Source organism: Polypterus senegalus, chromosome 13 (genome assembly GCF_016835505.1).
Source record: "Polypterus senegalus isolate Bchr_013 chromosome 13, ASM1683550v1, whole genome shotgun sequence".
NCBI lineage: Eukaryota > Metazoa > Chordata > Cladistia > Polypteriformes > Polypteridae > Polypterus > Polypterus senegalus.
The window spans coordinates 142940702-142968331 of record NC_053166.1 but is presented as its reverse complement, the minus strand read 5'-3'; the positions used below and the strand labels follow the sequence as shown (position 1 = coordinate 142968331).

Genomic DNA, 27630 nt, shown 5'->3' with positions numbered 1-27630 from the left:
CACAGAAGTATGCAGGTAATCTGCAAAAGTGCATAGCTGGACTGGTTTCAGTATAAATCCTAACTTGTAATACTTGAAAATTATGCAACTTTCAGACTGCAAGTATTTTATTATGTTACTATATAATATAATGCATGCAACACAATCTATCTAACACCTTAACGTTAATACAACAGACTCTTTGAAAATATGCTTTGTAAAGCTTCTGACGTACATTGTTTGTCTATTTGATATGGCCAGCCATGCACAGCAGTAATATTTCCAGTGATCACCTCACCTGATTGCTTAAATTCATTTGGCACAATGCAGCGGACAAAGTGGGGGGCAGTACTACGCAGAGTGGTCATCAGCTTGTTCAGTTGTTCCTATGGAAGTGATAAAAAAACATTACAGTGATGTAAGTTTTAAAATGAAAAGTTGACCTAAACCTGTCTTTGTTCTGCTTATTTTTCGATGGACTTCAGAATACATTTTGGAAGTTAATTAGAGATAATCTGAAAGAACCTTGTAGCCCACAGATTACAAGAAAAATCAGAGGTCTATCTTCAAAGGCTTGTGGATTTGCAGTAAATACTGGGTTTTAGTTATTGCACTACTTTATGAATTTTATTCGCATTTTACATTTTTTGTGCAAACACACTACTTAAAAAAATAAAGCTCATTTTCCTCAAATTTCTTTTCAAACATGGGATTTGAGTAGAACTCTATATACAAGATGAATTACTTTGAAGTAGCTGATCACAAATAAAAACGCAAAATGTAGGAGTGAGTTTTATGGGCAAACCACTCAATCCAAGAAACCAGTGTGTATTGGCATGTTCATATTCACATTTTCTATACCAGTGTGTGTTGGCATGTTCATATTCACATTATCTAAACCAGTGTGTATTGGCATGTTCATATTTACATTATCTAAACCAGTGTGTATTGGCATGTTCATATTCACATTATCTAAACCAGTGTGTATTGGCATGTTCATATTCACATTATCTAAACCAGTGTGTATTGGCATGTTCATATTTACATTATCTAAACCAGTATGTATTGGCATGTTCATATTCACATTATCTAAACCAGTATGTATTGGCATGTTCATATTCACATTTTCTAGGTATGTGCCACATGGGAGAGACGTAAGACATGTACACACTAAAGAGCATTGACTATTATTACGATGACGCCTTTATCCAAGGCGACTTACAACATTTGACATACAGTTAGTCGCATTTCTTTTGTTATTCTAATTGGAGCACAAGCAGGTGAAGTGACTTGCTCAAGAGCCTCAGGATTTGAAGTCCAAATCCTTGACCACTGCAAGAAGTGGTCAGTCCTGAAGGTCTGAAAATGTATAGTAATAATCAGGAATGTATAAGTATTGCTGTTATAAATGGAATTCATACTCTGTTTCAGATGGAAATATAGCCAGGTTTATTAATTTCACAATTAAATTAGCATTTAAAACTCCTGTCTGCATGTGGATTGTGGATTTGAAGCTTATGCCAGTGAACTTCCTGGTGCCTTGTAAGAATATGGCCAGAGCTGCTGTGCCTGTCAAGATCTGGTATGATTTGGGGTCCTCAAAGTGTTTACTTCCATTGTTAGGCCCAGTGTTGCTAGGGGCGTGGCCTCTGAGGTTGGTACCCAAGCATAATCAGTGAGACGGGATGAAAGGACAGCTATGAGGGCAAATCCTTATCTGACCTGTGGACACCAAATCTCTGAGGTATTCCTTTCTTCAGTGCTGTTTTCCTTCTATTTTTGACCTTATTATTCTGTTGACCACAATTATTGGCTCTCATATTGGGCTTTGGTTTGGTTTTGTTTTGTTGTTTATGCACTTCTTCCATTTTTTGCTCAAAACTTTATCTGCCAGTTCACTGACAGAACCGTGCTTTTCAATCTTTTTATTTGTGGAGTTTGTGATGTGTTTGCATACTTTGTGTTAATCTCAAGTCCGTTCAGTGTGGCTGCTGTTCTTTACCACGGATGCCTCTTGTCTCCTGTACTGTTGGTGAATTTTGGGTATGGGGTATTAAGATGCAGTTACGACTCAGAGATTATCGGTTTATTGCCTAAATTCAATTTTTCATGTGTGTTTTATACAGCACCTTTGATGTTTATTTGGGGCTACTACAGAACCCCCTCTCTCTTGAATTGCTTTGTAAGCTGAATCCTGTTAAAAGTATTTTTTAAAGACTACATTTACATTTTGTCACAACAAAAAAAAAAAAATCCACTTTGCAACTGAGCTGACCTATGCAAATCTCAGCATGAGCAGCATTCAAAATCAAGGCTGTTTTCAAATAGTGCGTCAGCAAAAATATCCTGTGCAATTTCTTTTGGTAATGCATCCTAAATTCTCAATGACGGCAAGCAAATCTACAAAATAATGGCATGAATAACAGATACTGAGCAGAGAAAAGCTGTTTAAGAAGTAAAGCACAGTGAATTTTAAAAAGTGCAGGTTCGAAAGCCGGCATGATTTTGACAGGCAGTAAATATTCTGCAGCAGTGCTGAGACTGGGATCAGTTTACAGCATGGTGAAAATGTCAAATATAAAAGATATATGCATTGTCAATAATAATTTTCAATATACAATGTGTTACTCTAAACATTCCATGGGGACAAAGTCCTCTCACTGCAGCAAATCATTTACAGTAACTCATAAACTTTCTTTCATGCTTTATTTTCTTTGTTTTATATTGCACCATTCACAATGAGTACAATAAAGCTTATTACTAAGGCTTTGCATGTCTTAATTTAAAAAAAAAATAAAAGATGATCGGGACAAAAAAGGTGGCAAAAGTCTTATCTACTGGGGTGTCCTGGGGAGACAACTGATGGAATCCAACCTCAGGACACCAGAAATAATGAGCTTAGTCTTTACAATCAGTCTGTCATTAACAGATAACTCGGATTTTTCAGCCAGGGGCTATAGAAGAAGATGGAACACTAAAGAAGAACACTAAGGTTATTTGTTATTGTATTTTATAGTTTCAGCCAAGGGTAAAGGTGATCTTTAAGCCTTGTGCTTTCAGGGGATTTTCCATTGCAGAAAAACAGCTGGATGCCGACACATTCTCCCAGCCCTGTCAGCTCTTAACAGTCAATGAACTGCAGCTAATGGATTTGACTAATTTGAGTGAGCCAACATTGTCTAATTCATACCCTCTTGCTTTTTTAATTTCCTGATTGGGCTATTTTGCTTTCCATTCTATTTAATTTAGGCAGCGATGTTAAATTATTTCTATTTTTGTCAGCCATTAATCCTTGCTTTAAGCCTTTGGTTGGCCATAATGGGAGATTCAAGTTTCCCCTCCAAATTATGTTATTGTAGCAATATTTAATGTAGTGCAAAATACTTAATTGATAATGCCAAGTGTGAAATTGATACTGTGCTTTAAGCCAGAGATGAGTACATGTGGTCCTGGTGGGTCGCAGAGACTTGATTGACCCCATCTTTTAATATGTATATAATTTATGCTCATTATTAACTTGATCTCCTTCAGTGAATTTTTAAATATTTCACTACCTGCCATTATAAATGTGGATTTTTGAGAAAAATACCTGAGTCCCATATATATTCACGGATAAGTTCTCCCGCAGATAAGTTGAGACTTGACTTTCCAGTATAATTTCTGGTTTTGTATAATGTGGGTCATATAAGTCGAATGTGGAAAACCCACGCTGCTGGTCCCAGAGATTATGATATGCTGATGCCCACCTGAGAGAGTAACCACCAAGCACACGGCCTTTTTATTCTATGTGGGTATGGCAATGCGCTGTATCAGCGTGTGCTCCTAACATCTCTCTCTCTATTGTGCCTACGTGACCACACGGTGATACCCAAACTATTCCGAAGCGACGTTTGCACTGTTTTGTGTTTTTTGTATCTCACACCCTCATGCACCTTTACCGTTAGAGCATCCCTCATCTACAATGGAGCGTTCGAGCAGAAGAAAATATGAAGCTGGTTTTAAATTAAACGTCGTTGAAGTAGCAAAAGAAACTGGTAACTGATGCGAGATTGGAGGGGGCAAGAAAATGTAAAAAAAAAAAAAAGAAAAATTAAGTGTCGCATATTTAAATGGGGGCGGCACGGTGGCGCAGTGGTAGCGCTGCTGCCTCGCAGTTAGGAGACTCGGGTTCGCTTCCCGGGTCCTCCCTGCGTGGAGTTTGCATGTTCTCCCCGTGTCTGCGTGGGTTTCCTCCGGGCGCTCTGGTTTTCTCCCACAATCCAAAGACATGCAGGTTAGGTGGATTGGCGAATCTAAATTGGCCCTAGTGTGTGCTTGGTGTGTGGGTGTGTTTGTGTGTGTCCTGTGGTGGGTTGGCACTCTGCCCAGGATTGGTTCCTGCCTTGTGCCCTGTGTTGGCTGGCATTGGCTCCAGCAGACCCCCGTGACCCTGTATTCGGATTCAGCGGGTTAGAAAATGGATGGATGGATATTTGAATGGGCGTGTAAGTCGGGGTCTGATTATATGATCGATTTTTCAGGTTTCAAGACCTGACTTATGGTAAGTCTTTTCTGATTGTATAGGAGATTCTCACATGGAACTGATGAACAGTTATTTTTAAATGCTGAGTTAAGAATGCGACTGCTCCTCCTATGAAGAGTACATTTGTACATCAATACCCATGAAATCTATCATTTATTTTGAAAAAGACACACTGTAAGTGAACAATTTGTTGGCCCAGTACGAATTTTGCAATGGCACAAACCTGAACTGACTTCAGTGAATTCGGTAATAAATTGTGCCACACACACATATATAAGTAGGGGGCATCCTCAAGGTTTCTGTTGTGCTTGTAATTCCGGCTGATGTCACCGGCTGGTGTCACCGGCTGGTGTCACCGGCTGGTGCTGTTAGTTATGCCTTTCCCTCTTTTGCCCTCAGATCTGAAGACAGAAGGCACAAGGAACTGTGGAGTCAGTTCTGCTTCTCGCCTCTTCCAGCCCGTAAATCAGGTGGGTCTTCCACAGTTCCTGGAGGTTGAATCGAATGCGCTAGAGAGTTGATTGGTGTTACTTGTGTTTTTGTTGCACTTTTGCTGTTTTGACTCTCTGGATTTCTGTCTTTTTTTGCTGTGTATTTTGACTTTGGATTGTGTATTGGCATTTGTTCACCTTGGAATGCCTTTGCTGGCAACTCCTTTATGTCTTTTGTGCTAGTTGGAGCTTTATAGTGTAACAGAGCATTTTGTAACAGTGAAATGTTTTATTTTATGAAGATCCTGCGTTTGTCACTATATCTTGCCAGGGTTTAATGGGAAATTCTACCCTAGTGGGCATTTTTTAGTCATAACAGCGTCTGCATAAGATGTTACTGGAAGAGCAGCACACTGGCAAAAACATTTTTCATTTTAGCCCTCTTTGCCATTATCAACCTGCCAATTAAACAGGGTTCACCCTGTGATTCCCTTACACTTTATTTTTGTATTGTTCTCATATTACAGTGGCGTAGTCATCAAGATTCTCTGCAAGATGAATGCATCAGGGAAACCTTGTGACAGACGGTATGTGAAACCTTGCAGGAGGAAAGAACCTCCGGATAATGCCAGGTACTCTTGTCATGCCATAAGAAAGACACTGTAGTGGCATTCCTCTTAATGTTTAAATACACCAGCAACAGACATTGCTGGCTGAGTAATGTGCACCTACAGTTGCACATTTCCTCACTGGCAAGGCACAGAGTGTGTATTATAACTTCTACGAATAAGCCGCAGAGGATTACTGCATACTAAAGGCAGAAATGCTCACCCTCTACAGAGGTGACTGCCAATCAGCAGGTCAGTACCTAACACGAGTGGTGGTTCAATCTGAAGAGATCATCAAAATCACAAGCTTTTGACTTGTGGGACAAGCTGACTTGATGGTTTAAGCGGAGAGAAAATTTGATTGAGAAAGTAGTGGAGATCATTGCGTGTGACTGCCTTATTAATACTCTCTCAGAAAGGTCCCTGCCACACTTGGAAGGATATGAACAGTCTGAGGGAGACAATTGAATGTCACCATCGTAATGCCCCAACACTTTATCTTTGTCTGCTTCTGTTAATACAATAGGTTAACAAGCCTAAAAACAAAAACCCACATTGCCAGGCTGTGGATAAAAAAGTGAAAAGCAACAGGAAATACAATGCTGTGTTTCTACAATTGCTGATCGCTGCTTAAAAATCCTGCTTTTTAAGAAATTCTATACACATTTAAGCTTTAGCAGGTGAAAGGAAATGGACAACATAACTTTTGCCTTTTTCAGAGTATCTTTGAAACTTTCTAATTCTTAAAAGTGGAGCAGATCACTAAAGTTTAGAAACAAAGACGCACCCTGTAGAAAGCTGAGACAGTCTGGAAAGAAGACCCTTTCTTTTGCTTCTTGGCACCAGCTGCAGCTTCCTCCTCTTTGAAGAGAATAGCCAGCAGGCTCATGGATGATTTCTGGAACAGGCCCACTACTGTCTCATTGAGGGGGTCCTTGTTTTTCTCCAGCCAGCCTGTAATGTTATAACCCACCTAAAAGATGCATGTGAAAGACAGAAAAATCAGAATTTTGATACACAAAAAATAATGGAAGAAGGTGTTCACCATGAAAGGTATTATGTAAGTTTTATGATTAATTAACCAATCAGTTCATCAGACACGTTCTCTGTTCTAATAATAAAAAGCAACACTTTCTTGGGCATAATTGCTGTAGCATTTAAGACAGAAGCTGGATTTTGTTTGACCTCCCTGACCTGAGCTGCCAGAAATGTCATAAATATAAGTTGGGTTACAACAGTCCAATGACAGTGTCAGTGTTCTGATTCAGGGTCCTGGAGTTGATCTCATTGAGGGAGAGCGCTTAGACTTATTATTAATGCAACCATATCGGTCAGAATTCTTGACATTGTTAGTTCTTCAAAAATGGCATATTAGTATCATAAATAATCTGCTTTGGATTTCTATTTTCTTGCTCCTTTCATTCACTCATGTTTTTAAAGTAAAACTTTGCTTACAGTTCCAGCATAGTGCACCAGCTCAAAGTGTGCCTCTGGACCCTTCTTTCCACCCTTTGGCTTAAGGAAGTTGTTAGACTTGCCCAGATGATTGTCATATAGGGCAGCCTTGAAGGTGGCATCGGTGGCTTTTGGGAACACGCACTGCTCTTCCAGAATGGAGAATACACCCATAGGCTGTACAATAAAGAAACAGAATGTATTATTATTCAAAATGTGAGACAGCTGAGCAAAAAAGAAAAAAAAAAATGTTAATAAAAATTCACCTTCTCAAGCAGCTCAATGCAGGCTTGCAAGTCCAGCCCAAAGTCAATGAACACCCAGTCAATGCCCTCCTTCTTATATTCTTCTTGCTCCAAGACAAACATGTGATGGTTGAAAAATTGTTGCAGCTTTTCATTGGTGAAGTTGATACACAGTTGCTCAAAGCTGTTAAACTAGCAAAAAAACAAAACAAAAAGAAATTATCATTTGTCCTCACCCAATGGGAAACCCCTATGCCTAAAGAAAACTTTTTTGTGGTTCACCTCAAAGATCTCAAAACCAGCAATGTCCAGCACACCAATAAAGTACTGACGCTGCATCTTGGTGTCTAAGGTCTTGTTGATCCTGGTGACCATCCACTTGAACATCCGGTCATAAACAGCCTTGGCCAAGGCACCAATTGAATAGTTGCACTGATCATGGTTCTGGCCCTTTTGCACAAATTCATTGCCCACTTTGACACGAGGCCTGGTTATGCCCTTCTGTAAATCTCCTGAATTGAGACCCATCAGGTGGGCAACTTTGTCAGCCACTAGAGAAGGGAGATAAAAAAACAGAAATGGGTCATTGCAAAATCTATTATATAGTGCCCTTCATATCTATCTATCTATCTATCTATCTATCTATCTATCTATCTATCTATCTATCTATCTAGTTTTATATAGCCCCTTATCTATCTATCTATCTATCTATCTATCTATCTTTCTATCTATCTATCTATCTATCTATCTATCTATCTATCTATCTATCTATAAGTTACTTTCAGACATCATCTGCATGTTATAATTGTATTTGAGGTACAACTAATATGCTGGCAACTTTGGTTATTATTGGTATCACCATCTGGGTGACACAGGGCTACTTCACATTTCTCTTTATTTAGACATAAGTAACCACTCTTTAGTTACTGCTCAGGATCTGTATGGGGTAAAATAGGACAGTCAGATGTGTCATATAGGTAAAAACAAGAATAGTGATTAGAATCCATGGACAAAACTATTAAGACAGCAGCAGCAGGCCCCAGTCTTGAATTTGGAGAAGGAACAGAGCACTGGTTGGCTGGTAAGTAGGCAGCCATCACTAGTTGCACAGTGCATGTTGGATCCCTAAAAGAACTTGGGGTGCTAAAGAGGCTAGTGTTGTACTGAAGGTGATTCTAGTGGATCAGCCACCTGGATGATGCAACAGCAGCCTTTTTGTGCCAGTGTAGTCATTAAATATTAAGTGGTGAAGTCTCAGAGAAATATCAAGTTAGAGAGAGGGGTGATTAGGGGGCCAGAATGACCAGGTTGTGGTGGGCAATTTAGCCAGGACATTGGGATGCACCCCACTCTTTTCAAAGGATGCCCAGGGATCTTTTCTGACTAGCGAAAGTCAGGACCTCTGTTTTGCATCACTTCCAAAGGACAGCACCATTTTTACAGCACAGTGTCCCTGTCACTGGACAGGAGCTTTGGGGTCCAGATTCACACAACAGGGTAAACTGCAGAGTGGAAAGATGGAGAAGTTAGCTTTGTGAGTTTAGTGTTTTTGTGGTGGTTACATCATTGCACCCCCTAATTCTACTGTTTCCTTAAGTCTACTGCAGTATTCATACAGTTAAAGAGCTGGTAGGTACATCTTCCCTAGTAATTATTTTAGGTTCAATTGTTTTTGTTGTTGTCTGCTTAAACCACTCGATTAGATCTCAGAGACTTCAAATAACTAAACAGTTTTGTTCCCTTTCAAGCTAAGTATTGGTTCATTAGGTAGCAACAAATTTTTTAAGGATTTTCCAAAAATCAAAAAACAAGGAAGGAAATGAGAATTTGGTGACTTTTAAATTCTGGCGGCAGTGGGAAAGTCACAAAATGAAAGTGCAATGCTCAGATTAAAGCAGCACCTTCTTCCATGCACACCCCTTTATGTTATGCATTTAAAAGAAACTGAAAGGTATGTCTGAGGGCCACTGCCTAGCATCAATATCAATGAGGCCAATTTGAAAATAGCATCAAATTTCATGTCGAAGTCTTCATCTGCATTTATAGCAGATAATCTTTTTAATGTGAAAGAGCAGAATTGTGTGTCATGTGTTTAACATAAATAATACAATAAATACCCTCAGTTGTGTCGACATCTGCCTGCTCCTCTCTTGGCTTCTGCTTGAATTTCATGTTGCCAAAATGCATGATGGCTCCTGTTAGCTTGTACACCGAGTCCTTCTCTTCTGGGGTGAAGCCCAAGACATCAAAGGCAACCTAGCAGAAATATCAGTGAAAAACATGCATAACCTATATGAGATGTTCAAAATAAGTTCCCCACTTCAAACACTGGTTTATCGATTTGTTCTTCCTGAGTATAAAATGATGAACATCCATTCCCACATCAGATGTATTTACAGAAAGGAAGGGACAGCCTAGACTACTCTGTAACTACAGAGGCAAGAAAAAGTCGTGAACTGAATTTATGTAAATACTCATCTAATGTTCATCTAGATTGCAATAATGAAACAAACACATTCTGGTTTAATTAATATCGTACAAATTATTGTACTGTTCTTGTACATATTGAATACATCGTTCAAACATTCACAGTGTAGGTTAGAAAACATATGCGAACCCCTAGGCTAATAGCTTCAACACAAGCTAGCTGGAGTCAGGACTTAGCAAACCAGGAGTCCAACCAATGAAGCAACATGGGAGGTACGGTTTAGATCAGGGGTCTCCAACCGTTTTTCCCCTGAGAACTACTTTTACAAAATGAAAATGGCTGAGAACTACTCATGTTTTCTAATGTTTATTCCCATGTCCAGATGTGTGATGTGTTTTTGAGTTAGTCAGATGACTGGCACTGAAGTGTATGGTGGAGTGGAGCCACTGAGGTTCACTCTTATGGAGTCATTTCAATGTTCGTCTGTCAGTCTTGTTCTGAACTTTGATTTCATGACGTTCATGTCAGACTCACAGGTGTATGGAGACCCAAACAAAGCAGATATTATCAGAGCTGCTCAGTGAAGATTCTTATAGCTATCTGGCTCTGCTGAACTCCAGAAATGCTGTTGAGACTTTAACTGCACATTATTTTAAAGGTTTACTAATATATAATATATAAAAACCAATGTCTCACTGTATGTCTATCCGCTTTTCACGGGAGAACTACTTAACGGATTTAGATCGGGTTTTTTCTATAATTTGCTTGATTTTGCGACTTCTTTCATTTCGCTATGTATCAAAGTTCGCTTGTGGTACCGATTTATTTGTGCGAATCGGAGATCCACACAATGGGCCAAAGAGAGGGGCCTTCCTCACTCACTCGCCAGCTTTGGGGTGTGGTCCTTAACTCTGCTTAACTAGCGAAGAAGAGAACAATTGAATTCCACTTTGTTTGATATTTAAAATAAAGTGTTACTTAGGTCTTGATGAGTTTGAATTCAGATATTCTCTTAAGTGTATGCCACATTTAAAAGAAAGATTGCAATTTAGATTGTGGATCGTGATTTTGTGTTAACATGATTGTGATATGATTTTTTTGGAAAGATCGCCCACCCCTGATTTGACTAATCAAGTTTTAAAATTTATGTAGCATTCATTAACCCTTTGGTGAGCTACTTGGAAAGGGGTTGCAAGCTACCGGTAGCTCGCAAGCGACATGTTGGATACCCCTGGTTTAGAGGTACTTTGACCAATATAAAAGACTCAAACGTTTTGAGATTGCTATTCACATGAAGCATCTGCTGATGTGTGTGTCATTGAAACAGGGTCTACCTCACACAAAACATTAAACATGTCCATGGCAGGACTCCAGGAAGGAAGGCACAGCTCTTCAAAAACAACATGTTGCACGTCTGAAGTTTGCCAAAGACCACTTTAACATTTCACTCTGCTATTGAGAACACGTTTTGTGGACTGAAGGTTTAATTGTTTGTGAATAATACATATCAGTGTTTAGAGCACGAAAGGGCACCTCGTACCAACATGAAAACTTCATCCCAGTGATGAAGTCTAGTGGAGGGAACATCATGATATTGGTCTGCTTTGCTGCCTCTTTGTCTGCACAGCTTTCCACCATCAAGAGGCAAATGATTTCCCAAATTTGTAAAGGAATCTTACAGGTTAATGTCAGTGCGTCTATCTGCAAGCTAAAACTCAGTAGATGTTGAGTGATGCAGCAGGGCAATAATCCTAAACATCGAAGCAAATCCACTACAGAATGGCGTCAAGAAAAGAAAATCAAGACTGTCAGAGCCCAGACGTTAACCGAATGAAGATGCTATGCAATAACCTGAAGAGAGCCATTGTCACCATACATACTAAAAATTTGGGGTAACTGAAACTGTATTGTAATGAAGAATGGTGCAAAATTGTGCCTGAACATCATGCAGGTCTGATCCACAACTACAGAAGAGCTTGTTAGTGGTTATTGCTGCCAAAAGAGGTTTGACCAGCTAGTATATCCAAGGGTTCACTTACTTTTTCTACAGCACACTGTGAATGTTTGGTAGACATAAAGAAGACATAAAAGGTTATAACTATTTGTGTGTTATTAGTGTGAGCATATTGTGTTTGTCTTGTGACTTAGATGAAGATCAGATCACAATTTATGACCAGAATAGATCAGTAAACCAGGTCATTCTAAAGAGCTCTCCTTCTTTTTCTTACCACTGTACATTGAAAACAAGCATCCAAGTTTTCAACTTACATCGGTGAGACACAACTCTTCACCATCATCCATATTGTCGACCACTGTGACACCCTGGCAAACCCAAGTGTATTGTTTGGGGTCAGGATTTACCAATAGCATTTCTGTAAAAAAAAAAAATAAATAAATAAAGAATGTCACTAAGGTTATTAATATTAGCTCTCAAATAAAATAGTTCTCACTAATTTATACACTACCTCATATTGTACACCAGCGAATTATGTCCATATACTGTAAATATGTTTGAAGCACTGAAACATTTGAGAGAGACAGAAGTGTCTGAAAAATGGCAGTCAGTGCAACGGAACCTATTTTTCACATGAAAACATGCTATCCAAGATCTACAATTTATCATCTGAGGCATGGTTGCCATATTGTCAGTAATGAGATGAATTTGTCACTATTAAAAAATTACAAATGGTCTCAGTCCTTCAGACATTGCAGATTGAAATCCTTTTCATTACACTCTATGCTCATTGCCAAATCACACTTGAATGCAGTTGTAAAAGATCCTTCTTCTATAGTTTCTGTATCTTTCTGTCCTTCTGCACCTGTTACGAATAGGTCCTAAGCAATAAAGAACTCCAAAGCACATGGTCCCAGAAATGCACACTACCGGGGAACCCACAAAATAAGAATCCTTATGTATTAAAAATATTTACTCTTACAAGAAAAATGCTCTGTAATACTCTGAAGCTCCAAAGAGCACAAAAGGCATACAATGCCTCTTAAAGGCAAGTCCAAAAGCAAATAATGTCTTAATGTGGTATCCAAAGAGCGGCCAAAAGACAAAGCAATAAGGTCAAAAAAAAAAAAAAAATTAATCACAAAGCACAGATGAAAACTCACTGACTCCCTAACGCATTTCGAAATGAACCACTGCTACCACTGTGGTGCTAGAGTAGGGAGGGCGGTTCCTTGTGGTGATTGACAAGTGGCCCCGCCTCCTGGGGAGGAACCACCCACAAAACACATGGACCATAACACGGGCTAAGAAAATACAGCAGTGTTAACAAATGTAACATTACGATAAATAAATGGCTCAACATTGATAAAAAGAACACAACAAATGGATTTGAACCTTAGTCGGAGGAGAAATCCTAGCCAAAATTTAACAGAACCAAAATAATCTAAAAAAATACATTTTTTTTAAGTTACACCTTTTCTATTTTTAATTATATTCAGGAAAAAATATTATTTCCAAATATTCAAAATGCAGCCTAGTGGGTTACACTTTGGAATGAACGTTCAGCCTCTGACTTTGTGCTCCTGTTGTCCAAGTATGTGTGATAGCTCTGTACTGTAAAGAAGATGTTCACTGCAAAGGCACTATATAAAATGAACATGCTGGTTTGAACAAAAACAAACAAATAGAGGACATGCACAGTAAACAGATTTTACCTAAAAGTCTTGGAATTTTTCCAGAGAGGAGCTGGTAGAATATATGGTACCCTCTTTCAGCAGCTTGCTGGGAAATGACACGGGACTTTTCAAGCAGATCTATGCAAATTAAGAGTTACATGAATTAATATTAGCAGTACTGCTTTAGATGTAATTTTCCTTCATTCTACTTTTCATTTTCTATTTCTATCCCACTATATATAATGGGGCTCCAAAGGTGGTCCTGGTGGAAATGGAAGCTGTCACTATTTTCATGCACTAATACATCATTTTTAAGACAATCTAGTAGTAACAATGAAACTATCCAGTGTATTAACGGGGTGGCATGGTAGGTCAAAGTTCCAGCTAGCTATCTTTGATTTCTAAACTAGCCACGTTTTGTTATAATTGGTATGTTTGCTTCATTTACACTCATTGGGCAAATTCTTAGGACCACTACACTAGTACTGGGTAAGGCCTCCTGCTCTCAGAACAGCCTTGGTTCTTCATGGCGTGGATTCCACATCATGATGGGAGCATTCTTTTCAGATTCTGGTCCATGACAACATGATTTCATTATGCAGTTTCTGCAGGTTTGTCAGCTGCACATTCATACCGTGAATCTTCCACTCTATCACATCTCAAAGGGGTTGTATTGGATTCAGACCGGAAACTTGGATGGGCACGGAAGGGCACTGAACTCATTGTCAAGTTCATTATGCCACTTTGAGATGACTTTGTGACATGGTGCATTATCATTAGAAGATGAGTAAATTGGGGCCATGCAGGGGGCACCTGGCCAGCAACAATACTCCAAAGGGCCGTATTAATTGGTAATAATAGACCCAAAGTGTGCCACGATAACATTCCCCACGCCTTTCAACCATCACCACCAGTCTGAACTGTTCACACAAGGCAGGTTGGGTTCATGGATTCATGGTTTTGATGCCAAATTCTGACCTCACCATCTGTGTGCCTCAGCAGAAATTGAGCTTCATCAAACTCATCGATTTTTCTGGTCTTCACCTGTCCAGTTTTGTTGAGCCTGTACCTACTGCAGCCTCAGTTTTCTGGTCTTGGCTGACAGGAGTGGAACCCAATGTGGCCTTCTGCTGTTGCCCATCCACCTCTGGTTCGACATCGACATCTGAGATGCTTGTCTGCTCAACGCAGTTGTACTGAGTGGTCATCTGAGTTTCCACCATTCTCCCCCTCTGGCCTCTGTCATCAACAAGGCATTTCCATCCACAGACCTGCTGCTTTCAGTATGTTTTTTTTGTTAATTGCTGTGCATTTAAATCCCAGGAGATCAGCAGTTACAGATGTACTCAAACTGGCTCATCTGGCACCAACAGTTGTGCCATGGTTGAAATCACTGGGGTCACATTTTTTCCTCATTCTGGTGTTTGATGAGAACATGAACTGAAGCTCCTGACCTGATTTTATGCACTGCACTGCTGCCTTATGATTGGCTGATTAGATATATGGGTGATCCTAATAACTTGTTCAGTGGCTTTGCCCTGGTGCTCTGGTTTAGATATGTGTGAGTGTCTCAGGCTCTCTCTGTCACTTTGTTAGACTACGTGAGCCTTACTTTGGATGAGCTGTGCTAAACTTATGTACTTGGAAAGACGGGTTTACTTACAGCTCTCAATATCAGCACCAGCCAGCTTAGCGGTGGGGCCAAAGTGGATTCGGATGAATTTACCCTAGAAAAGACAAATAAATCATCTCAGTAAAGTCTGGAACAATTACAGTCAGTTGTTGTGTATGAGGGGCAGCACGGTGCCTCACAGTTAGGAGATCCGGGTTCGCTTCCCGGGTCCTCCCTGCGTGGAGTTTGCTTGTTCTCCCCGTGTCTGTGTGTGTTTCCCCCCACAGTCCAATGACATGCAGGTTAGGTGCGTTGGCGATCCTAAATTGTCCCTGGTGTGTGTGTGTGTGTGTGTGTGTGCCCTGCCCGGGGTTTGTTTCCTGCCTTGTGCCCTGTGTTGGCTGGGATTGGCTCCGGCAGACCCCTGTAGTTAGGATATGGTGGGATGGATGGATGGATGGATGTTGTGTATGAAAATATGTGTGACTATTAGGTGTAGTTTTGTATATCGTATGCGATGTTCTGGTCTGTCTGTGATATCTGTGCTCTCACAGAAAAATCCCTTTTATGGGATCATAGGATAAATTAATTTAAATCATATTTTAAATATTACTGGGAGAGAATGTTGCCAACATCATATACAAGGTCTTGAATGCAATGTTTTAGGTAGCTGGAATCCTAAATGCTGTGCAGTTATGATAGTGAGCTTTCATTCAAGTACTAAATGTAATATACTGTATGTTTTGAAAGCTCTGCACTTTTATTCTTTTTCATTTTAATCCTCCTATGCAAGGCTAAGTGTAATGATAGCTGGGATTTCAAAATCTACCAGTTCTATAAACAAATATACAATGCATAGAAATATTTTTTTAGAAAATCTCAGTTGAATGCCAAACTGTAACAGGCCTTGATGGTAGCACTGTTTGTACACCTAAAATGGAGGGTTTGCTAGTCTGTCAGTCCACATCTAACATTTCTTTGGGACTTTATACTGTTTACAACAACACTCTTGAAGATAATAAGTGTTATAACACTGAAGATCACACTTCTGGGGACAAGGAAACTGGCCACCTACATCCTCCTGGATGTTTTACAACATCCTAAGTGTAAAAGGAAGATGAAATCCTCATGTGGTTGAATCCCGTTATTCTCTTTGTCTGCAATGCTAGTGCTACTAACTTGAATCCAGCAGCCATACCACCTGCACTTCAGAAGAGGTCACCCACCTGAAGCTAAGCATTTGTGAGCCTGACCAGTACTTTCTTAAACTTTATTAATCCCGAAGGAAATTACTTGGTTTTTCACATACCCCTTGGGGTCAGAGCGCAGAGTCAGCCATTGTACAGCACCCCTGGAGCAATTGAAGGTTAACGGCCTTGCTCAAGGGCTCAGTAGAGTAGGATCTCTTTTGGCAGTGACGGGGATTCAAACTGGCAACCTTCAGGATACCAGTGCAGATCCTTAACCTCAGTGCCACCACTCTGGAAGACCACTTAGGAGATGCTTGGGCTGCTGCTGTGTTGGTGAAGCCAGCAGGGGGCGCTTACCCTGTGGTCTGAATGTGGACCCTAAAGCCCTAATGCAGTGATGAGGACACTGTGCTGTAAAAATGGTGCCATCCCTTGTAAAGAGTAGGGTGTATCTCAATTTCCAGGCTAAGTCTCATCCCCTGTCTCTGTCGCCATTTCACCACCTAACAGCTAATGTGTGGTTAGTGTACTGGTGCAATAATGGCTGCCGTCACATCATCCAGGTGGATGCTACAAACAGTGCCACATGTATCTTATGTGCAGAGGTATGTGCTATCTTATTCTGTCTTAGTTTATATCATTTAAAATAAACCAGGAAAAAAAAGCATGTATTACTTACAAATCGAGAGGAATTGTTATTCCTTGTTGTTTTGGCATTTCCAAAAGCCTCCAGGACAGGATTAGCCTGAATGATTTGATCTTCCAGGGATCCCTGTTGAAGGTAAAAGTAGAATTTGTAATATTTCCTAATTATCAGCTGTATTCAAAATATTGCACTTCATTCTTTACACATGACTATGACATGTACTACTACTGTGACTATTAAAAATATAGTTAAGGGGCATGGCAGACAGCAGTCTGTCATGGTGCCCACTCATCCATTCACTCACACCGGGCCAGTTTAGAGTTTGGAGCACATTTCTAACGCACAGTTCCTGGGTAAACTGAGCCCGAAAATCTTTCCATCATTCTCCCAGCCTGCTGATTACATTAAAGAGCCACAAGGATGTGAGGCTTCCTCTGGAAGTATCAGGCTCAGTGCAGGAAACTGACGTACAATAGGCTGGGGTTCCACTCCATTTCTACACACACACACACACACACTCATACAGGACCACTTTAGAATTACCAGTCAACCTAACATGCGTTTACTTGAGTACCAAAAAAGAACAAAAGGTGTGCAGCTGTGGGAGAATACACAAACTACAGGCAATGTGTGTGTGTGTGTGTGTGTGTGCAATCAAACACTTTTGAGGCAGTTTTAATAACATTTGAAGTGTTGTTCTGCTCAATCAGCTACTCAAAATTGGCCTCAAAGTTTCATGGAGAAGACATGCTGCCAGTTATATATTGTTTGAGATGAAGAACATTACCATATACCAGTTATCAGAAACCTTGCAAACATTAACTGAGGGTCAGCTTTATTAATATACAAAATATTAAATATATTTCTGAAAGAAGAAAAGCCAAAATAGCAGAAAATAACGTCTAATGATTACTGCATTAATATGGAATTTAATGTTGGTGTCTCCTCTACATTGAATTGGATAAGTGGCTTAGAAGATGGATGGATGTTAGGACAGAATTCTTTCCCAAATTTCCTTCTTTTTGAACCTTGACTAAAGTTCAAGACAGCTCTAAAAAGTATACAGTATAAAAGCATTTGGTGTGTCCGTTAACATTCTGAAAAGGTAGCATACCTTAGAATCAGGAGCCTGCTTTCCACCTCCTACTGCACCAACATTGGCAAAGTATTGAATGACCTTTTTCGTATTCTCAGTTTTGCCAGCACCAGATTCTCCACTGGGAATGATAAGATAATACATTACATGCTACCACAAAATACCAAAAAGTAGAACTTTCAGCATCCAACAATGGCCAACATGTCAACGTTGTTAATTTGTTACTTAGATATTTGAGTAGTTTATATTAATCAGTGAGCCTGAAAACAGCTTGTATTCATAATACAGTATGCACCTTAATAACAGAATAAGTGTGTCGTCCAGATGGCACATCACAAACATTTTTAGTAAAAAAAGTCATTGCATCTATCATTCCAACAGATGGTGCATCACAAACATTAACACTGCTTTTACAAATCCCATACCGAATAGTATATGACAGAGACATATGCATTCCATTTGTCATTCCAACAGATAGTACATCACAAACATTAACACTGCTTTTACAAATCCATACCGAATAGCATTAGACAGAGACATATGCATTGTATTTGTCATTCCAACTGATAGTACATCACAAACATTAACACTGCTTTTACAAATCCCATACCGAATAGTATATGACAGAGACATATGCATTCCATTTGTCATTCCAACAGATGGTGCATCACAAACAATAACACTGTTTTTATGAATCCCATACCGAATAGTATATGACAGAGACATATGCATTGCATTTGTCATTCCAACAGATGACGGAACACAAACATTAACACTGATTTTACAAATCCCATATTAAATGGCATATAACAGACATGCACATTTCATGGTGCACTGCAAACGTTAACACTGAGGTCTGCATTAATTGCATAGATTTCAACCTGTCTTAGACAGGAAGCACAGTTAGTTCAAGAACAAAGTATAAAAAAAACTCCAAACTGAATAAATTATAATGCCATAGAGTGATACAGAGTGGCAGATGGGAACTGAAAAATATAGACCAAGATCTTTAAGGAAATTAAATTGAGTATAGGGCAATTACTCAAGCAGCAAATTACAAGTTCTCTATGATATCACTCTTTGTTGAAGGCTTATGAAAATAATAGATGTAAACAAGAAGAGTAGTAAATGTTAAGTTGTTTGTAATGATGTGATGACCTTTTTTGGTTAATTGATGTCCCCGGCTAAGAAGAGCACAGGCTGATATTAATAAACCTCAGTTACTGATAAGCCTTTTATGCTACAATTCTTGCCGCTCACAGCATTCTGTGCTTCATTTTCTGAACTGCTGTATGCAGCATATACTGCTTATTAGTATAAAACCTAAGTTGGCGCTGTATGTAAGTGTGCCCAGCAATGGACTACCATTCCACCCAGAGGTGATTCCATCCTTGCACTCAAGAATGCTGCAGCCTTGTATTGGATAAAGGCAATTCAGAAAGTGAGTCCATCCATCTTTAAGACCCACTTATTCTGAGCAGGGCTGGTGAAGCCTATCCCAGCAAGCACTGGGCACAAGGCAGGAACAATCCCTGAACAGGGCACCCTCCAGTCCATTGCAGGACGAACACACTCACACATTTAGCTACACCAGGTTGACTTAACTGCATGTTGTTTTGTCTGTCAGAGAAACCAGAGCATCCATAGTAGAACATGCAAACTGCGCCAGCGTGCCACCCTAAGTATGCTTTTATTATTGTTTGCTTGAGGGCAGCTGGAAGTAGCAGCTCCTCTCTTTTAGCCTTCACTCTTTTTTACCCTTTATGCTTTGCTACAAGGAGTTTTAATCTTGCAGGCAATATAAATATGAATTAGTATTGATTGCTTTAAAAATACTTACGTGATCAGCATAGACTGGTTTTCATGCTCTGTGAAGGCAGAAGAAAATATGATTACATAATGTTCCTTTTAAAAGTGATATGTTGAGCAATATTACACTCTCCTGATGACCCAGAAAAGGACTGAAGCTGGATGGATGGATGGACATGCCTGACCCATTAGTTTTGTAGCAGCTATGGTGATTTCTAGATATGACCAGGAGGAAAACTAAAAAAAGAACTTTGAATGGCTGTCAATTAAATGTCATATATTTTATTATAAAATACTAGCTTTGCTCGCCAATCCCCCATCCTGTGCTATGCGCCAGCAACTTCAGGTTTCTGCTGCTCTTGTATGTGGATTTCACTTTCACCAAACAGCAAATCTTTTATTTCTCACGGATAGGCCTCTTCATTAAGAAGAAACACAACTTTTGCCTGATGGCAACACGAATTAGACGATCTACAAGTCTCTGACTTAACGTTTAAATCTGAACAATATATTCAATCTCTTTTCATTGTTCCGTTACTTCACCCCGTAATAATTTCCGTTTGTTTGTGCTAATGCATTCTTTACTGTCATTTTTTTGAGACTTTCAAATTTTAGTACTTTCATTATCTCTAACCTGCTCTGCATGTGTATCATGCCAACGTTTTTGAACCTCTTTACAGCGTTCTACTTTGTCATCTACTCTTTGTCTTTTATTTCTGGTTAAATCTCATGGCACAAAGTCTTGTCTCGTGGGACTTGAAAGTGTCTCTCTGAAAAAGTCACATCTCGTCCTATGCTAAAAAGTCTCATCTTATCCCAGGAGTTTTTTATATAATAGAGAGATATTAAATTCAAAACCCTGCAAACACTATTTTAAAAGATCTAATAAGTTAATATCCATCCATCCATTTTCTAAACTAGCTTTATCCTAAGTAGGGTGATAAGGAAGCAGGCGCAAGCATCGGGCACAAAGCAAGAACAACCCCATGGCAAGGTGCCAGCCCATCACAGGGTGAGCACACACACATCAGGGGCCAGTGTACCAATGGCAATCCACCTAACCTGTGGGAGGAAACCCACATGGACATTGGCACAACATGCAAACGCCACATAGGGGGCATCTAAAACTTGAGCCCTGATCTCCTTGTTGTGAGGGGGACTGGGTGGTCTCATGGTCTGGAATCCCTAAAGATTTTATTTTTTCTCCAGCCGTCTGGAGTTTTTTTTGTTTTTTCTGTCCCCCCTGGCCATTGAACCTTACTCTTATTCGATGTTAATTAATGTTGATTTATTTTGTTTTATAATTGTGTCTTTCATTTTCCTATTCTTTAATATGTAAAGCACTTTGAGCTACTGTTTGTATGAAAATGTGCTATATAAATAAATGTTGTTGTTGTTGTTGAGGGTCTAGCCTTACCACTGTGCCACTGTGCTGCCCCATACCTTAATATAGTAAAGGAACTTAATAAAAAAACAACTCTAGAATGCTTGGATGATGGTACAGATTGGAGCGACAGGCAGATGTGAAATTGAAAGATGAAGTACACTGCTGAGTTATTTTACTATTAACAGTGGTAGAGGGCACAGAAATTCTTACTCGCATGTTCAGAAATATAACTGCTCTTGTGTGAGGAACAAGTTTGCAAAACGAACAAGCGCGATTACAAAATGTCACTTTTAGGGAGATTATTGGAAGCTGAATTGAATTTAGTGCAGTGTTAATGTATTGACTTTTTGACTGATTGCTGGCTGAATTTTTATATTGAAAAAATATTCTTAAATCTTTAATCCAGTATAATCGCAAAAATTCTGAAATTTGTAAAGATTAACTTAGGGAAGTTTGATCTGGTCGTGATCCTAAAGATAAATCCTTTATGGTGTACAAAACAGAGAGCAGACAGACTGAATGCGGCCTTACAGGCTTGTGCTCAGGTGTGCAGTGGTCTTGGGGGGCCACCAAATGACAGGTGCAGTAGACGTCTATCCTGACCTTGACGGTAATTCCGACGCTTGGCCAGGAGGCAATTTGAAGGCATCTCCTGATGCTTCAAGTCAAAAGGGGATTTGGGTGAGTGACCCCTGGTAGGCAGAATAAGAAGCCAGAAGGCTGAGGGAGAGAGGCTTTGCATGGGGTCAGAAAGTGGGATGAGACCCCACCGGATATGCCAGGTAGGAGTGCTTTCAATTTGCTTAGCTTATCAAATATTTTGGTTAATTTGTTTTCATGTTTTAGAGCTTCTAACACTGTATTCTGGTGTGGAGAAACATTAGGATGCCACATGCTGGTTCTTTAATGGCACTTTACGGTGCTTTTTTTTGGGTTGTGTGATGCCTCACAGGATCTTTCCTTGACAAAGCACCATTTCATTCTGGGAAGGGCTCTTTGCATATGAAGTTGGTTCTTTTTGCTTTGGAAAAATTCCTAATTTGTAGAAAAAAAATTACATTTTTAATGTATGGTAGGCTGAAGGACAGTAAATGAACTTACTGCCTGTGTGATTGTATGCAGCAAGAGTCCTCCTAAAATCAGAACCCACTGGTATTTCGCAAATTTGTTACCATCTACTCATGGCTGTTTACTGAGTGCTTCCTGTTTTGAATCTTTCTGGAACCTTGATGTGGATGGGTCTTTTGTGAACCAATGATGGTTCCTCTGTGGCAGAGCCTCCCTGGCATCTTCATTTTTAAGAGTGCATGCCAACTCGACTTTAGCTACAGGCCTAAGCAGCCCTCAAAGTCATCCAAGAGCCTGGACAATAACAGATCCAGACCTCATGGATTCCCTGTAAACAAACTTCATCATCACGGTAGGCATTGTTTCCTAAACCAGCTTTTGCAAAGGAGAGCAGTGTATAACCATTTTGACTTAACATTATTATCTGAGTACATACAATGAACTGCTAGAATCTCAGATTCTTTTCTTAATTTGCAAACATGCATTATAACAAAGCGGGCATTTCTGGAACTTACCCATCATCATGTCATGGTAGGCATTGTCAGAAATGGAGAACAGATGGGGAGGCATCTCATTCCTTTTCTTCCCCTTGTACATTTGCGCTACTCTGGAACCATAGATTGCCAGCCACTTATAGGGGTTGATGGTAACACAAAACAATCCGGAATAAGTCTAAAAAAATAAAGGAAGTAGTTAAAGAGCAGCTGCATCTCCATTGTATCAGTATCATGAATCAAAATGCCGATTAAACTACAACACAATAAAGCTTGTTTTGCAGAACAAGGAGGACACAGCAGCCATGCTGTTGGAAGTGCGGCTGCATGATTGAGGATCTGGCCTTGTGAACTCAAATCTCCACCCGGCTTGGCATTTGATGACATCAGTAAGCTTACCAGCGCATGCTCAGCTGGCACAGATACACTCTTGTCTACTTTGAACGTGAAGTGCTTTGGGCAGTAATCACAATGAAACGCGTTGTATTGGTATGTAATGTTTTAATTCATCTTTTTGTCTATTTCTAGTTTGTTCTTTTCTTGTTCTTTTTTTTTTCTTTATCATTTTGTAAAGCTCTTTGAGCTACATCTTTTATATGGAGATGTACTTTAAAAATAAATGATGTTGTATACAGTAGAATGACATCTTTTGATTTACACGATTGAATGCTTACATCCATGTGTCGATTTGTCAGCACTTCCAATGATGTCTCACCCACACAGCTTTTCATTGCACGTCTTCACTTCAGGGGGTTTTATCGTTTTTAGTCTGGGCCCTCTCATTACCAGCCCAGTCCAGTCGACAATGGATCTTCACCTGTTATATCTCAGCCAGGTTTTCCCCCTTGGCCATTATTCAAAGTTTTGTTTAATGAGTTGTTGAGGTATGTTAATGTTACTTGTGTTTATTGCCTGCTCTGTTTTCTATGACTGTTTGCGTGTATTTTATGGGAGATCCCACAAGAGGTGGCGCCACCTGCCAGTCACCACCATAAACTGTCGTCTGCCCTATTCTTGCCACTATGGGGAACAGGGCTTTCAGTTGCTCTGCTCCTCGACTTTGGAATTCCCTACCTCCTGAAATAAGAAACATCACTTCTTTCTCTCTTTTTAAGTCTAGATTAAAAACTCACCTATTCAAAATAGCTTATCCCACATAACTTTCTCCATTTTCCTATCTTGGAACTGTTTTATGTTTTTGTGATCTTGTAAATTACCTGCTCTTTTGCCTGCTTTTTATTTTCTTACTTTTATTATTATTTTTTACTGTGTACAGTGTCCTTGAGTGTTTTGAAAGGCGCTTTCAAATAAAATGTATTATTATTATTATTATTAAATCCAGAGGGTCTTCCACAGTTCTGGCAGTTCATGCAGATGCACTATGGAGCGGTGGCTTTACTTGTGTGCGCGTGTGTGGGTTTTGGTTTTTTTTTTTTTGCTTACACTTATTGTGATTTTCTGTATTTATCTCCATTATGCTTTTTGTGCTCTTCGGTGCTTCACAATGTAACAGAGCGTTTTGGGAGAACACAACTTTTCATTTTATGAACCTCTTGCGTTTGCCCTCATATCTACCCAGGGTTTGACAGGAAAACCCCTCTAGTTTGCATTTTTGGAAGTGTTTTTGGGACTTACAAGCTTTTTGAATCCTAGCGATAACTGCACATCCTGTTTATCTGTAAGAGTTCACTAACTCTGGTAAAAAAGAGCCATTCCATATTATGATCATATTAAACATCATTCTGCTTTTGTTTTCTGATTGTTCATTTTTATTTTCATTCTGTAAATATTTTCTCATTACTACAGTGATGTTATTGTGTTGTATTTTATCTCTGCCATTTTGGAGATAGTTGTCATAGGCACTTTCTTCTTGTTGTTAGAATCGGTGTTCATGTGCTTCCGGTACCTTTCAACGTGTGATGATTTGATGTTTCTGATACAAAACATGGATAGTCACAGTGAAGGGTAACTAAACCTTTTGTCAGTTACTTTGGATAAAAGCATCTGCTAAGCAAATATATTGTAAATGTAAACTTAAAGACCTTTAAAGAACAGACTTGCAAAAGACAAGAACTCGAAAAACTTAACATAATTTATTAGGAAAACAATTGTGGTTTTGAATTTTGTTCATTTTGACTTACAATTCGGGCAAGTGATTTGGCTTTGGTAAAAAGATGTAAACAGCCCTCGGTGCATTGACCCTTGCTATCGCCCAACCTTTAAAGAAAACATTTTTACATCTCAGCCACTCTCACAATAAGATCTGATTGTACCTGATTGCACTGTTCACGCTATCCACTTCGAATATAATACGTTCATGAGTGTGGACGTCTTGGCCGAGTGTACAAAGACAAGATGGCTGATGATATTGTTAACATGATTTTTAGAGGATGAGGGGAAACAGTGAAGTCAAAAAGAAATTAGGAGGCCAGAGGAGTTAAAGAAGAATTGAGTATGACAACATGTTCTGACAACAAATGAGTAAAGTCACAAAGCAAACCTTAGCCTCAAAAATCTAAATGTGCAGCAGCCTGGGACTTGAGAGACCCAATAACTGAGCATTAAGAGATTTGGTGTTTGTTTAAATTTGCTAACATTTAGGACAAAAACGTGTCTGATTAAAAAGTGAGCGATTTTACCCAGTAACTAGAGCTTGCGGTGTCGCCAGAGTGTCGGAAGACATGTTTAAGGGTGAGCCGTAACAGTACACTTAATCAAAGTCAATGACCACTGTGGACTTACATAAATTCTCATGTTCACGTATCGTGAGCGCAGATTTTCCAAGACGCTAGCCTCATTGAGGAAGGTCAGGTTAGCCATGTCAGTAGCTTGGTAGAACTTTGGTGGGTTCATTTGCTGAATATCATCCTTCTTAATGGTGAGGGTCTGCCAGAGAGAAATAACAACGTTAACACTGAAGTTATGTTAGGGGCATGCAAACATGTTCATCTTTCATAAATAATAACTGTGGATTGTTTAAATTAAGGAAGTTAAATTCCGATCATTCATTTACCAAACCTGCTTCTTCCATTACAACACTGAGAGGACCTGGAACGTCTACTGGGTAACACTTCAGTTTAGGTACTGCTAAAATGCATCTATTACTCATTTACTCATATGTAAAGTAACAAGACCATAGCAATGGCTTCTTTTGGTCTTCATAACACTTATAAAACATCAGTAGATCGGTTATTCATTTATGTGCAGTGCGGCATATTGACATGCTGGTAAAATGACTCGTTAATATGAAGGAGTCACAGGTCTAATACTAAACATGGAATATCAAAGGAAATGTGTCTCAGTTAAGCCGCCTCAGACCACTCCAAAGTGACGTGTTGTTAGACATGAATAACCACTTTACTGATACTTTGTGAAGTCTTATGAATACCCAGAGACGTGTATGTTGAGGTTTTTGGTACATAATAGTAAATGACTAATAGATGCATTTTTGCAGTAACTAAATTAAAGTGTTAACCTCTCCTGGCAATATTTGGGCACAAGGCAGAAACCAAACCTGAATGCTAGTCCACCATAGTGGACGCTTGCTTTTACTGGGCCCATTTAGGATGACCTATCCTACTAACATGTTCATTTGTGGATGGCAAGGGATCATTCCAACTCCATAAAAAGCAGATCTGTGCTGGGATTTGAACCCTGAGGCTGAGATAAAACAGCAGTACCATCCATTGCAACCCCATATGGCCCCCATTTTAGTCAGAAACAAAGAAATACTTCATCCATTTTAATATCCATCCATCCATCCATTATCCAACCCGCTAGATCCTAACTACAGGGTTACAGGGGTCATGCTGGAGCCAATCCCAGTCAACACAGGGCACAAGGCAAGAAACAAACCCCAGGCAGGGCACCAGACCACCAGAGGGAGCGCACACACATACACACACCAAGCACACACCAAGCACACACTAGGGACAATTTTAGAAGCACCAATGCAACTATCCTGCATGTCTTTGGACTGTGGGAGGAAACCGGAGTACCCGGAGGAGAACAGGGGAGAACATGCAAACTCCATGCAGGGAGGACACGGGAAGCAAACTCAGGTCTCCTAACTGCGAGGCAGAAGCGCTGCCCACTGCGCCACCGTGACGCCCTCCATTTAAACATCTATGTTTTATTTCCTAAATACAATAAACCCCTTAGTAAATAATTGTAAGTAAACTAAAAGGCTAACTTTTGTGTCAGTTTAGTAGCAATGGCTGAATTCCCATGATAACAGGATAGCAATCTCTTTCTCGCACATTTAAACAATTATGCATTAAAATCAAACCTCTGTATATTAAAAGTACTCCTCATGCCATTCTGAGTGACCCAAGTCCAAAATAACAGCTTACCGTATTTTTGACAGTCTTCACAGTGACTTGGTCACCTTTCTCAGACTGAATCTCGGCTGCAATAAAGGCCTCCTTGTCATCCTTCACCCAGCAAGACTTCTTGATGTCATATGGCTTGTTTATAGCATCGAGCTTTTCCTTCTCCGAAGGTGCCAGGAACACCATGGGGTCCACATCATCCCCACATTCACCTTTATAAGCACCAGGCATTCTGGCTGATGGTTATCCCAAAACAACAGGACCAGTAAGAAAGAAGGTACGGATAGAGACTGTGAATGGAGAGAAAAAAACAAGAAGAATTTATAAGGATGCACACATGAGTATGTACTAGTAGAGCAGCTGAAAGCGAAATGTTAGAATGTCATAAATCAGAGGATGAGATATTACAAGACTTGTTTTACTTAATTTGTTAATAAGTCCAGTTGTCTGTCCAGCTTTATCCAATTCAGTGTAGCGGAGAGCCGGTCAGGTAGATGTAGGAGTCAGTCAGTGGACAGGGTGCTGTCAATGCCAATGTAAGCAGGCTTTTCCTTTATATGGCACCTTTCTGTGCTAAGCCCCATCTCAAGGTGCTTTACAGGATTTCACACAAGTCCATCTGTTTGTTTAGTTGAACACTGTGAGCCGTGCAGGTCAGGTTCCTCAGTGTTGGCAACTGAACCAGCAGCCATGTTCTAC

The 27630-nt window shown here is 39.7% G+C and overlaps 1 protein-coding gene across 1 annotated transcript in view; it reads right to left on the bottom strand.

The window, feature by feature from the left end:
• LOC120542192 (myosin-16) overlaps positions 1-27229 on the bottom strand; it is a 67477-nt gene extending 40248 nt beyond the window's left edge. The window contains exons 1-15 of the mRNA XM_039774467.1: positions 26953-27229; positions 25343-25486; positions 22622-22778; positions 19683-19710; positions 17861-17963; positions 16780-16872; positions 14962-15025; positions 13338-13436; positions 11937-12040; positions 9358-9496; positions 7523-7791; positions 7262-7432; positions 6996-7172; positions 6328-6513; positions 278-365 (exon numbers count right to left, since the gene is read on the bottom strand). Of these exons, the coding sequence (XP_039630401.1) occupies positions 278-365; positions 6328-6513; positions 6996-7172; positions 7262-7432; positions 7523-7791; positions 9358-9496; positions 11937-12040; positions 13338-13436; positions 14962-15025; positions 16780-16872; positions 17861-17963; positions 19683-19710; positions 22622-22778; positions 25343-25486; positions 26953-27162 (2032 nt within the window). The 5' untranslated portion in view covers positions 27163-27229. The remainder of the gene's footprint in view (positions 1-277; positions 366-6327; positions 6514-6995; positions 7173-7261; positions 7433-7522; positions 7792-9357; positions 9497-11936; positions 12041-13337; positions 13437-14961; positions 15026-16779; positions 16873-17860; positions 17964-19682; positions 19711-22621; positions 22779-25342; positions 25487-26952) is intronic.
• Positions 27230-27630: the final 401 nt, after the last annotated feature.